The sequence below is a fragment of the Crocodylus siamensis genome, chromosome 1, assembly GCF_052110815.1.
Source record: "Crocodylus siamensis isolate JL-2025a chromosome 1, ASM5211081v1, whole genome shotgun sequence".
Taxonomy (NCBI): Eukaryota; Metazoa; Chordata; order Crocodylia; family Crocodylidae; genus Crocodylus; species Crocodylus siamensis.
The window spans coordinates 427,198,658-427,211,695 of NC_143395.1; the positions used below are offsets into that span (position 1 = coordinate 427,198,658).

Here is a 13,038-nt window from a genome sequence, read left to right on the forward strand (position 1 = left end):
GGGAGGCAACCAGCACAGGCCAGAAGCCTGGGAAATCCCCACAGCAGAGCACAGGCATCACTGCGCCTACATCCTCCATGCCCAGTGCCCATCCAGCCTCACCTTGACACCTCCAGCGATGGAGAGTCCCCCAGTTCCCTGGCATCTCCCATGGCCACCCTGCTCTGATGGAAGAAGTTTTCCCTGATCTCCAATCTAAACTTATTTTGCTGCAACTTCAGGCCATTGGTCCACGTCCTCCTCTCTGCAGCAAGAGAGAAGGTGCTTTCCTGGGTGGGGAATGGGGAGCTCCTGTTGTCTGGGCCTGGAGGGAAGGTTGGTTTCTGGGATGGAGGTGGGGCATCATCTTGCAGGGCTGGCTGGGGGAGGGGGGTTAGTCCAGGCAGGGGGTGTGGAGGTAGTCCTGATGTCCTGCCACCAGTACGCACATCACCATTTTAGCCCTCCAGCCTCAGAGCCTGCCCCTCTCTGCCCCCAGCTGAAGTACACCCGCCCAGGGCTGCCTACCTTCAGTCAGGACATGCTGGGCAAGTGGAAGTCGGACATCAAGGTGCACAGAAGGGTCCATTGTCCCAATAAGGTATGCAGCCCCCTTCCAGTGGCACCCACAGGGACACACCTGAACTTCAGCAGCAGTGGAGGCCACTGCTGCATGTGAAAGCAGGTGGCAGCTTGCACCATTGTGCTGTCATGTGGGGAGGGGATTGGAGAGCGATGGGGCTGGCAGGGAGCTCCAGAGGTCACATTTAGTCCAACCCCTGCCTGAGGTAGGGTCAGCCCTGTCCAAACCAGCCCAGACAAACCTTGTGTCCAACCTTGAAGCCACACAACACAGTCGTCCTAGGCATCGCCTCCACCCTTGCACCTGAGAAAGCAGGGGAGTTGCAGCCACCACCGTCCTACTACTGCAAAGGGGGTTAATAAAGTCTCCAGAGAGGCCAGGCTGAGGCTGGGCCCCTGCTGCAGAGGAAAACAACCCCCCCCCCCACGCAAAGTCCAGACCAGTCTGAGCAGGGCGGGAAATCTTTCCTGACCCCAAGGCAGTCTTAGTGTGGCCCTGAGCTCGGGGCCTTTCTGTAGGCACTGAGTGCAGACTCCAGCACCCACATACAAGCAGGCATGAGGCAGTTGCTGGGTTCCACCCCTTGCAGGGAGCTGTGAGACAGTTGGGTCAAGTCCAGAGCCAGACTCAGGAAGGGTGGGGAGAAGGCTGCGGAGCTGCAGCCAGAGCTCCCCAGGGGTGGATCCCAGGCCTGGGTGAGGTCGGTCACAGCCCAACTGTGGTGGATGATGGCATCTAAGCCAGTTCCACACAGGAAATCAGCCAGTCATTGCATGGTTGTGGCTATGGGCTTGCCAGGACTGTGTAGGGGGTAGGTGTCTCTGCCTCCCTTTGCTGCTCCAGCCCCTCACACCAGTATCCTGGAGACAGCATGTTTGAGAGCAGGTGGGAGGGGAAGGCAGGCAGAGCCGCTGACAGCGCACGGTTCCATTGCCCTTTGGGTCCCTGCTGCTTGGCCACAGGGTCTTGAGTGGGAGCAAGCTGCCACGTCCCCAAAGGCACTGGCACACCAGAGGCTGGGGTCATGGGATTGCCCTGTAGACCTGGAGAAGCTCAGCCTTCTGGTTGAGAGTGAGTGTTTCTCTGCTCACCAGGCAGCTCATGGCTTTCTGTTGGCTTTGAACTTGGGCATGTGCTCCCATATGGGCTGCTCCCTGCCACAGCTCCATCCTCTGGCAGAGGGGAGGGCTCATCCAGGCATGCTAAGTTGGGTGTCTGCCTGGCCTGTGCCATGCGCTGCTGATAGCTGTTATCTTTTCCCACCGCAGGGCTGCGAGTCAGTGTATGGCACCGTTGCGGGGCTCAAGGTTCATCTCACCACCTGCACCCTGGTTTGTACCCTTCTGGAGTCAGTCTGCTGTGTGCAGCCCCCTCCCTGGTGCCACCCCTGTGCTCCCAGCCTGCCTAGACTCTGCCAGGCATCTCCTCTTGTGCTGGGGGTCTGGGATGCAGGCAGGTGTCATTTCATAGAATCATAGAAGTTGGGTTGGAAGGGACCTTATAGAGCTTCAAATCCAACCCCCTGCCAGGACAGGAGAAAAAACTGGGCTCAAGTGATCCCAGCTAGGTAGGCATCAGGCCTGCTCTTAAAGACCCCCAAGGTAGGAGCCAGCACCACTTCCCTTGGAAGTTGGTTCCAGATCCTAACCGCCCTGACAGTGAAGTAGTTCTTACGGATATCTAATCTAACCCTCCTCTCCAACAACTTGTGACCATTATTCCTTGTTATGCGGGGGGGTGCGAGGGGAAACAAGGTCTCTCCCAGACCCGTCTGGTTCCTCCCAGTGAGTTTATGGATGGTCACCAGGTCCCCCTTCAGCCTTCTCTTGTGAAGGCTGAACAGGTTCAGGTCCCGCAGTCTCTCATTGTAGGGTCTGCCCTGTAGTCCCTGGATCATGTGGGTGGCCTCCTCTGGACCCTCTCAATGCTGTCCACATCCCTCCTGAAGTGCGGTGCCCAGAACTGGATGCAGTACTCCAGCTGCGGCCTGATCAGTGCCGCATAGAGGGGGAGGATCACCTCCTTGGCCCTACTTGAGATGCATCTGTGGATACACGACAAGGTCTGGTTAGCCTTGCCAACCGTGACCTCGCATTGTCGGCCCATGTTCATCTTGGAGTCAATAATGACTCCAAGATCCCTTTCTGCCTCTGTGCTCTCAAGAAGGGAGTTTCCCATCTTATAAGTGTGCTGCTGGTTAGTACTGCCCAAGTGCAGCACCCTGCACTTGTCAGTGTTGAAGCGCATCCTGTTTTTGCTAGCCCACCCCTGTGACCTATCCAGGTCTTGCTACAGTCTTTCCCTCCCTACTAGCGTGCTCACCTCACCCCAAATTTTGGTATCATCAGCAAATTTAAACAGGGTGCTTTTCACCCCGTTGTCCAAATCACTGATAAAGAGATTGAACAGTGCAGGCCCAAGGACCAAGCCTTGGGGGACTCCGCTGCCCACTTCCCCCCAGGTTGAATATGACCCATCCACCACCACCCTCTGAGTGTGACCCTTCAGCCAATCTGCAATCCATCTGACTGTGTAGGCATCAGTGCCACAGTCACCCAATTTCTTAATGAGGATGGGGTGGGAGATGGTGTCAGAGGCCTTGCTGAAGTCCAGAAAGACTACGTCCACGGCAACACCTGCATCCAAGGCTTTTGTGACCTGATCATAAAAGGCAATCAGGTTGGTCTAACATGACCTGCCCCTAATGAAACCGTGCTGGTTGCCCTTGAGTATCATCTCTGAGGTCATTTCCCTTGGATGCATCTGTCACAGCCCTACTTGCAGCCTGGTGGGCCTTCCCCAGCAGGCTCTGCAGACAGGGACACAGCTCACTTCCAGCAATAGCTGAGATCGAGCAGAAACAGAGAGCGAGTTCTCGCCTCCCTTCCCTTCCCTTCCCCTCTCCTCTCTCCCCTCCCCTCCCTCCCTGCCAGCTGTGTCCGTGTCTGTGGCCAGAGCATATGTGCTCCTGGGCTGAGCAGAGCCCTTGGGGTCTCCTCGTGGGATTGCACATGGCCTTGGGGTGGGGCTGGGCCGGGCCACTCAGCCCCCTCCCTGGGTGGAGAGGTGGCCAGTTGTGACCTGTCCTATGTTTTGGTGCCAGGGAGACTTTGTGGCTGGGAAATACAAGTGTCTCCTGTGTGACAAGGAGTTCATCTCGGAGAGCGGGGTCAAGTACCACATCAATGTCCAGCACAGTGAGGTGAGCAAGTGTTGGGGAGTGGGCACCACATCCTGTCCTGCCCCTGCCCCCCCAGCCCCAGCACTACAGGCCCCATGCTGCAGCATCCTCAACCCCTTCTGTGCCCAGCAGCCTTCGCCAGCCCATTGCAAACTTCACCGGGCACATGCCACCCACCCTTCAGCCGGTGCAAACTGTCCATGGGTGGAGAAGGGAGGCGGCTGCGATCAGTCTCCCCAGTTGATACTAACCCCTCTCTCCCTCCTGTGCCCCCAGGACTGGTTTGACATGGACATGAAGACCACCAAAAGCTTTGAGAAGCTGATGAAAACCCAGCGGGGTGGGGAGGAGCCACGGAAGAAGTGTCTGTCAGCCCGGGGCCGGAAGAAGAGGCATGGACCCGCATCTGCCAAGAAGCCGCCCAGTGCCATGGCCGAGACACCACCAGAGGCCGAGACACCTCCCGGTGCTGGGGCTGAGAAGCTGTCTGGGGCCAAGAAGCCACACAGCGCCAAGAAGCCACCTAAGTCCGAGAAGCCGCCCAGCGCTGGGGCCGAGAAGCCGCCCAGCGCTGAGAAGTCACCCAGCAGCAGGGCTGAGAGGGGCCTGCGGAGGAGCCTGAGGGGCCACCCCCCGAACACTGATGAGAGCAAGAGCAGCAAGGAGGAGGAGAAGCCCCTGCCTACCCCCCAAGCAGCCACCCCTCAAGCAGCTACGCCCAAAGCCGCCCACCGCCGGGGCAGGAAGTAGAGCACAGAGGGCAGGTGCACAAAGCTTCCCTGCTGCTGCAGTGCCCTAGCCAGTGCACCGGCCATGTACCTAGTGTAGCATGGGCCTGGGGCCCGTCATGCTTGTTTAGTGCTTTCCAACATTGCTGTGCTCTGTCTTGTCATTGTCATCCTCGGGTCAGTGAGGGCAGAGCTGCCCGCCCCTCAAGCCACGTGGGCTCTGGAGGAGCCTCTGGGGTCGTGCAGAAGCTCTGGTGCACGTGCAGAAGCTCTGGCTGCTGCCACGCTCGGGCCTCCTGCTCCCGCACCCACATCTCCTTGAGCCCAGCTTCCCAGAGAGCAGCAGAGGCTCCCCTCCTGGTGCAGGTGCTGCAGGCTGAGAGCAGGTGGCTGTCAGTGAGCAGTCGTGCTTGACCTGGGAGAGGCTTACTTTGGTCCCGGCAGCAGCAGAGCAGCCAGAGCCCAGTGCTCCTGCACCTCTGTCCTGCTGGGCAGCTGCAGGCTGGTCACCAGTGCCCTCTGCCCTGGCTCATTAGTAGGAGCCATGGGTGCGAGGGGTGAGGCCCCTGGGGGTGGCAGGGCACAGCCGAGGGGCCCTGCGCTCATCTGACTGCACCCTGAGCCCTGCTGGGTGCCCCTGGGTTAACACCACCAGGGTCTGGGCTTCCCCACCCAGAAGAAATGGGAGTTGGGTGCACAGCGGCAGGGGCAGAGCCTGGTGAGTTAGTGTCCCCAGGGGCAGCCTGCAGGGGCTGTGTGTGGTGGGTGGTGCCGGGGGCCCTTGTGAATCTGGCTGAAGTCAGCTCCCACCGTGTCTGGTGGCCATGAGCCCCACAATTCAGTGCCACCCTGGGGGACAAGAACAGCCTTGCCTTAGCTTTCAACTAACATTCCCCTGAGTCCCATCTCATGGATGGACCCTTCCCCCAGTCTGTTCAGGTCACTGGATCCCAGCCCTGCCTGCCAGAGTCTGCAATGCCGGTGCCACCTATGCATTGCACTTGCCTATCATCCAAATCATTAGTGGAGATATTAAACAGGCCTGGGGGCAGGACAGAGCCCCGGAGAACCCCACCTGGACATGGCCATTGCAGACTACCCACTGGGCACCATGGCTCACGTAGCTGCGCGTCTCCCTTGCAGTGCTTCCTTTTGCTCTGGATCCTTAGCTCCTTACTGAGGCTGTCCTGGGAGCCTGCATCGCAGCGTGGCTGCAATGGGCACTAGAGGTGCAGCTGGACCCAGTGTCCTGCTCTTAGACTTAGCAGCAGAAGCCCCATGTCCCAGGCCGGGCAGCAGCCGGCTCGGAGGGTTGGAGGCTGCTGGGCAGCGAGGCAGAGCTGGGTGCTCCCCTGTGCGTAGCACTAGCGTGTATTAGGCAGCAGGAATGTAGCCCAAAACCTGCTGAGAGCAGCTCCCAAGGGAGGGAACAGGTGCTGCTCTCCCCTAATCTGCCCCAGGCATGCAGGGAGGTGCTGCTCCAGGGCGTGCGTCTGCCCACTCCTGGGTCACAGGCTCGTCGGTGAGCAGGGCTGGAAGGGACCTCGCATGGCCGCATAATCCGACCCCTGCTCGAGGCAGGACCACCCCCAGCTAAACCTGCCCACCCATGGGTTTGCATACCCTGCTCTGCAGTTTCCAGGCATGGGGATTTTGCAGCCTCTAGACGGGACGGCCTATTCCAGTGCCAGGTCACCCTTGGTGTCAGGCAGCTCTTCATCTCCAGCCTCAGTTTCCTCTGCTGCAGCTTGAGGCTGTTGCTTCCAGTCCTGCCCCCTGCACCCACTGAGAAAAGCGCCTCTCTGTCCCCTCTCATCGCCTTAGAGGGCTCTGCAAGCTGAGATCATGTCCCCTTTGAGCTTCTCTTGTCCAAGCCAAATACCCCTGGCTCTCCCAGCCTGTCTTCAGTCTCATCTCCCAGGCCGCTGATCCGTTCTGTTGCCCTGTGCTGGACTCTCCCATCTGTCCACGTCCTTGTAGGACACGGGGCCCCAGTGTTGAGCAGTCGCTGCCCTCAACATGTGAGTGGCACAGCTGTGAATGCAGCCTGGGAGGCTGCTGGCCTTGCAACGAGAGTGCGGCTGGCTGCTCGGCTCAGCTCCAGCCACGGGGCCCCAGCACCCACTCTGCAAGGCAGAGGTGCAAGCTGCTTGAGCCACATCTGAGGGGTGAAATGGGACATTGGAGAGCCCAGAAGTCCCTAGAGGGGCTCATTCCAGGGTGAGGGGACAGCTGGAAAGCATCCCTCAACCAGGGAAGAGCTCGATTGTGGTGCTACCCCAGTGCGGGGAGAATTGCAGGGGGCTTTGCTGGGGAATGCGGAGCCAGCAGGCAGCCAGGCCTCAGGACCGCAGCTATGACAGACTGCAGCAGAGGCATCTGATGGGAGCACAGCCAGAAAAGCAGCTGGCCCAGGCCCCTGCAGCCAGGACAGCCTGTGCACCTGGCCTGGCCAGAGCGAGCTGCCGGCAACAGGAAAAGCCCAGAGCCCCGAGGAGCAGAGAGCGGGGTCCTGGGAGGCAGCATGGCTGGGACAGGCCAGGCGGCAGCCTGCAGCATCTGGGGGCTGGTCCATGGCTGCATTGCCTCTTCCCCTGGAGCTAACCACCCTCTGGCCAGCACTGAGTCCTGCCTGGCTCCCTTCATTGTGCACTTGGGAGCCCAGGGAGGCTGGAGAGGATGAGTCTTTGCCCACCCCTGGGGGTCGGGAGCCTGCCCAGGGCATGGGGTGCTCTGCCCTTCGGGGGTGGCGCAGTGAGAGCAGCAGCTCTTCTACGCAGGCAACAGCCGAGAGCTGAGGGTCGGGGCCTCGCCCGGGTGCTGCGTGCAGTTGTGGGCTCCACATTTTAAAACACATGAGAGGGTCCAGAAGCAGCAAAGATGATCCCGGCCTGGCAGGCAAGTCCTGCAAGGAGAGGCTGGAGGAGCTGGGCAGGGTCAGCTTGCAGAGAAAATGCCTAAGAGGGGCCACGACAGCAGGCTGCAAATCCCCGAAGGGCTGCAAGAATGGAGAGGAAACCCCTGTTCTCACTGCAGAGAGGACGCGGAGCAACGGCTGGAAGTTGGCAACCTTACAGAAGCAGGTCGTTGGGGCTGCGGCCCCCTGCTTTCCCAGGCGTTAGGCCTGTGCTGTCTCAGGGTTGACTGGTCTTATGAAGAGCTTGGACACGGGGTTGTCTGGGCTGGTTTGGATGGGGCTGATCCTCAGTATACCGCCTCAGCTTGCAGTTGTAGGGAGGCAGTTAGGCCAAAGCTACCTTGGAGCTAAGGATGGCATCCCAAGTTAAGGATAACAAAAAAGTGTTTTTCAGATGCATAGGGAGTAAAGGGAAGGCCCAGGGTGGAATAGGACCATGACTGAATGGGCAACAGCAAGTGGTGACAGATGGGGGGACTAGGCTGAACTCCTCAATGAGTTCTTTGCCTCAGTCTTCCTAAACGAGGGGCAAGACAAATCTCACAATGGGATTGTAGAGAGGCAGCATCTGGGTGCCAGACCACCAAGCACTGACCCTGAGATGGTGCAGAGTCACTTGGAAGGACTGGATGTGTTTAAGTCGGCAGGCCCAGACGAGCTCCATCCGAGGGTGCTGAAGGCTCTGGCGTATGTCAATGCACAGCCACTGGCAAGAATATTTCAGCACTCGTGGTGCACGGGCCAGGTCCTGGAGGACTGGAAAAGGGCAATGTGGTCCCTATTTTCAAGAAGGGGAGAGGCCAGTCAGTCTCATCTCCATCCTTGGCAAAGTCTTTGAAAAGATTATTAGGGCTCATATATGTGAGAGCCCAGCAGGAAAAATTATGCTGAGGGGAAACCAGCACGGGTTCGTAGCAGGTAGATCATGCCTGACTGATCTAGTCTCTTTTTATGACCAGGTTACAAAACACCTGGACACAGGAGTAGGGGTAGATAGCATTTACTTAGACTTTGGGAAGGCCTTCGATACAGTATCCCACCCTGTACTGGTGAACAAGTTAGGAGGCTGTGACTTGGATGATTACACAGTCCGGTGGATGGCAGATTGGCTAGAGGGTCATAGAGCATGGTGGTGGATGTGTCAGTGTTGACCTGGAAAGACGTGGGCAGTGGGGTCCCACAGGCTCGGTCCTTGGACCGATACTCTTCAATGTCTTCATCAGTGGCTTGGACGAGGGAGTGAAGTGTACTCTGTCCAAGTTTGCGGATGATACAAAACTGTGGGGAGAAGTGGACACACCGGAGGGCAGGGAACAACTACAGGCAGACCTGGACAGGTTGGACAAAGGGGCAGAAAACAACAAAATGTGATTTAACAAGGAGAAATGCAAAGTGCTGCACCTGGGGAGGAAAAATGTCCAGCACACCTACTGCCTAGGAAATGACCTGCTCGGCAGCACGGAAGCAGAAAGGGATCTCGGAGTCCTAGTGGACTCCAAGACGAACACGAGTCGTCAGCGTGACAAAGTCATCAGCAAAGCTAGCGGCACTTTATCGTGCATCAGCAGATACCTGACAAACAGAACCGGGGAGGTGATGCTTCCCCTCTATCGGGCACTGGTCAGGCCGCAGCTGGAGTATTGCGTCCAGTTTTGGGCACAACACTTCAAGAGGGATGTGGACAGTATGGAGAGGGTCCAGAGAAGGGCCACTCATATGGTTAAGGGCTTGCAGGCCAAACCCTACGAGGAGAGATGAGGGCACCTGGACCTCTTCAGCCTCCGCAAGAGAAGGTTGAGAGGCGACCTTGTGGCTGTCTGTAAATTCATCATGGGGGCGCAGAGGGAATTGGTGAGGCTTTACTCACCAAGGCGCCCCAGGGGTCACAAGAAATAATGGCCATAAGCTAGCAGAGAGCAGATTTAGACTGGACATTAGGAGGAAGTTCTTCACAGTTACAGCGGCCAAAGTCTGGACTGGGCTCCCAAGGGAGGTGGTGCTCTCCTCTACCCTGGGGGTCTTCAAGAGGAGGTTGGATGGGCATCTGGCTGGGGTCATCTGAACCCCTCACTCTTTCCTGCCCATGCAGGGGGTCAGACTCGATCTATGGAGGTCCCTTCCCACCCTAACATCTATGAACCTATGAATCCTGCCTCAGGCTGGGCTTGGACTAGACGTGAGCTGGAGCTCCCTGCCAGCCCCGTGGTGCTGGGATCCTGTGATTCCCAGATGGGTCAACTGCCTGGGCACTGGCAAGTGCCCTGGGCAGACCTGATCCTCACAAAGGGTCGGCTCAAAACATCCAGAGGTTTTATTTTCCTGTTTACTTCTTGATTTCCAAGCCGGTCTTCTGGCACCGTGACAGTGAAGAGCATGCCAGGGCACCGGCTGCCTAGAGGAGTCCTGACGTCTTGTTCTCTGGAGACTTCCAGGGGGGCGAGGAGCCGCCGTCCCACTGGGAGAGCCAGGCGACCCCCCTGGTCCATCCCAACCTGCACATCTCTGACTACAGACCCGGGGCCGCACTCCCCAGACCCTGCTGTGGGACGGGCTGCAGTGACCTGGGGCAGGGGACATGAGAAAGCCAGGCACGCTGCGTGGTACACACGGCCACAGGGATGGGGGGTCCCCCTTGTGTCCCAGGCTGCTAAGAAGGTGGATGTCCGAGGGGCTTACAGAGGGCAGCCCCCACCCTGCCGCCCCCCGGCCCTGGCCGCCGGGGCAGCAATGGTGCCTTCTCTCCAGCCTGCACAGCATGGACGCGGGCCAGGTCCTGCACGCAGCCCAGCTCCCGCCGCAGCTGCTGCGCCCGCTCCTCCAGCTGCCGCTTGTGCTCCCGCAGCGCCCGTGCCCGCTCCAGCAGCGCCGCCAGCTCCTGCCGCAGCACCCGGTTCTCGGCCCGCGCCCGGGCACCCTCGGCCTCCACGCCCCTCTGCGCCACGGCCTGCACCTGCCCCGCCGCCTCGTCTCGCCGCCGCGCCGCCACCTCCTGCAGCGCCGCATGGTCCCGCACGAAGCTGGCCCGAGCCTCCGCTGCCCGCCGGGCCTGCTGCGCCCCCGCTGCCGCCAGCTCCCGCTGCAGCTCCCGCACGCGGCCCTCCTGCTCCTGCCGCAGCTCCCGCACCGGCCGCAGCGCCTCGAGCTCCCGGCCCAGCCTCGCCAGCTCGGCCTCGCGGCGCAGCAGCTGCTCCCGCAGCGCCGCCTCGGCCGCCTGGTACCGGGCCTGCAGCTCCTGCCGCTGGCGCCGCAGCTCGGCCAGGGCCTGGCGCCGCTGGTCGTCGAGCGAGATGATGGTGCCGCGGCGGCGCTCGGCCCAGCGGCCCGCCCAGCCCGCCAGCTCCCGGCCCTCGGCCCGCAGCCGCTCGGCCTCGCGCTGCAGGGCCTCTCCCTCGGCCCGAAGCCGCGCTCGCGCCACCTCCATGCCCTGCAGCTCCGCGCCCCGGCGGGCCAGCTCCTGCCGCAGCCGCTCCTCCACCGCCACCACCGCCACCTGGCTCTGCTTCGGGGGCATCGGGCCTGGGGGCACCGAGGGGGCCTGAGCGCCCACAGGGCTGGCACAAGGCATCAGCCAGCGCCCCGATCCCACCCAGCGACCCCCCTGCTGGGAACAGCCCCTCCCCCCCGCTTAACTTGCCCCCCTGGAGAAACCCTGCCCCACCCTCCCAGGTCTCCCCCCCACCATATCCTGCCCTTCCTCCCAGCCCCCAACCTGACTCCCCTGGAGAGACCCTGAGCCCACCCCCCAGCTTGGCTTACCCCCCTGGCAGACCCTGCCACCCCGACCTTGGCTTCCTCCAATTGGCTCGACTGCCCCTCCTTCCCAGGTTCCCCCCAAACCTGAACCCCCCCCCAGCTTCCCCCCGCTCACCAGACCCTGCCCCACTCCCAGCTTGACTCCCCCCTCGTCCCATCCCCCCCCTTACTCCTGCAGCGGGAGCAGGAGCTCCGCGTCCCACAGCACCTCCAGTCGCCTGGAGACCGGTCCCCCCGCCTCGCATGGGGGAGGGGCTGCCCTTCGCCCCGCCCCTGTCATCAGTCCATGAATAGGCATGAGCTCCCCCCATACTGCTGCTGGGACCCCCCACCCCCACCCCAGGGTGTACTCTGGGTCTTGTCCCCGTGCTCAGGCTCAGCCCCAGGCCAGGGTGGGGCAGAAGGGATTTTGCCCCTGCTCAGACTGGTGTGCACTGGGGTTTCCCCTCCCTCTGCAGCGGGGCACGGCCTCTGCTGCTCTGCTGTCTGCTCTCTGCCCCGTGCTCCCTGCTTGATCGGTTTGTCCACCTTCTGCTCCCTGCTATATTTTCTGCCCCCTGCCTGACCTGCTGCTCTGTTTCCTGCTTCTGGACAGATCAGCTGCTCTGTCCTGTGCTCCTTGCCTGCTCTTTCTGCCCTGTTCTTCCCCGCCTGCTCTGCTGCTCTGCTTTCTGCTCCCTGCCCCATCTGCCCCTGTGCTGCCTGTCCCTCCCCACAGTTTGTCGTGCCACACACAGAGGCTGCCCCAGGATGCTTTCGAGCATGGTTGCACCCTGCTCTTGGCCGCAGGCCCGTCCAGAGGCAGGCCAGAGAAATTCCAGCCGCGGCTGGTCAGATCCCACAGAGCAGAGCCGAGTGTGACCCAGGACATCCTGGGCAGGCTTGAACCCAGGGCCATGCAGCTGGGCCACACCACGGTTTTATTTAAAAATCCCTAGCCATCAGCCGTGAAGAGGCCCCAGTCAGAGCGGGATCAGACAAGCTGGATCCTGCACGGGTTGAACTAGACGTGGCCTCAGCAGGGCCCTGCCCGCCCGCAGCTCTGGGACTCCTGTGACCACAGCATGGGTCTGGCACCAGGTGTTAAGTGGCCTTCACATCAGAGGCGGGACTGTGCGGTCAGCGAAGAGCGAATGTGGCGCCTACAGCCAGGGCGAGCAGAGCCGCCTGCGCCCTGAGGGGCTTTGCTGTGACGCCATCGCCTGCAGCCTGCTAGACCTGGTTTGGGGGGAAAAGCGCCTCTGAGAAGGGGGGAGGAGGTGTCAGCTCACACCAGGCCCTGGGGGCCGGGAGCGCAGGTGGCACAGTGAGGCAGCCACGCGGCACAGCCGCGAGCCGGGCCAGAGGAGCGCAGGGTCTCTGGCAGGGCGTTCGCAGGGGTGCATGAGCACCAGCACCCAAGGTCCCAGCGAGTGCATGTGTGCAGGGCTGTACTGGGCACTGGGAGATGCTGGGCCAGGCATGGAGAGGGCTGGCTCGGCTGCTGGGGCAGGACTGGACATATAGCACGGGGACGGATGTCAGCACAGCCGGAGCAGGAGCACAGCTCTGGGTAGCAGGCAGGACCCGGCTGTGAGTACACCCGGGCTGGACCAGTTCAGCAGGGAAGGGCAGGAACAGCAAAACCCTCTCTGTTTTGAAGAGGTGTCTTTCCCCATCTGCAAACACTTGTCTATGGCAAGGCCTGGCCATGACAGCCCTGGGTGCTGGGTGCTGCCCGGCTGGTGATGATGCGATGCTCCAGCTCCAGCTCCAGCTCCAGCTCCAGCTCCAGCTCTCATTGCAGCTCTTGTCCGGGGTCAGCACTCCCTGGGCTGGAAGACAGTGCGGCTGCCACATCCCCAGGCACCAGGAGCAGGATGGAGCCAGCAGTGCCAGGCCCTTCCCTGTGTCATCC

At 61.0% G+C, this 13,038-nt stretch overlaps 2 protein-coding genes across 3 annotated transcripts in view; one reads left to right on the forward strand and one right to left on the reverse strand.

The window, feature by feature from the left end:
- ZNF512 (zinc finger protein 512) overlaps positions 1–5,155 on the forward strand; it is a 35,469-nt gene extending 30,314 nt beyond the window's left edge. The window contains exons 11-14 of one of the 2 annotated variants that reach the window (XM_090031256.1): positions 479–580; positions 1,831–1,893; positions 3,666–3,764; positions 4,020–5,155. In XM_090031256.1, the coding sequence (XP_089887382.1) occupies positions 479–580; positions 1,831–1,893; positions 3,666–3,764; positions 4,020–4,493 (738 nt within the window). In that variant the 3' untranslated portion in view covers positions 4,494–5,155. The remainder of the gene's footprint in view (positions 1–478; positions 581–1,830; positions 1,894–3,665; positions 3,765–4,019) is intronic. The other variant, XM_090031257.1, reaches the window with a different exon arrangement.
- A 2,626-nt stretch (positions 5,156–7,781) lies between these two features.
- CCDC121 (coiled-coil domain containing 121) lies at positions 7,782–13,011 on the reverse strand. The gene is made up of 2 exons (XM_090031281.1): positions 11,312–13,011; positions 7,782–10,904 (listed from the first exon to the last, which is right to left on the reverse strand). The coding sequence occupies exon 2, from the start codon at positions 10,897–10,899 to the stop codon at positions 10,036–10,038; it is 864 nt and encodes a 287-aa protein (XP_089887407.1). The 5' UTR covers positions 10,900–10,904; positions 11,312–13,011; the 3' UTR covers positions 7,782–10,035.
- Between the last annotated feature and the right edge of the window lie 27 nt (positions 13,012–13,038).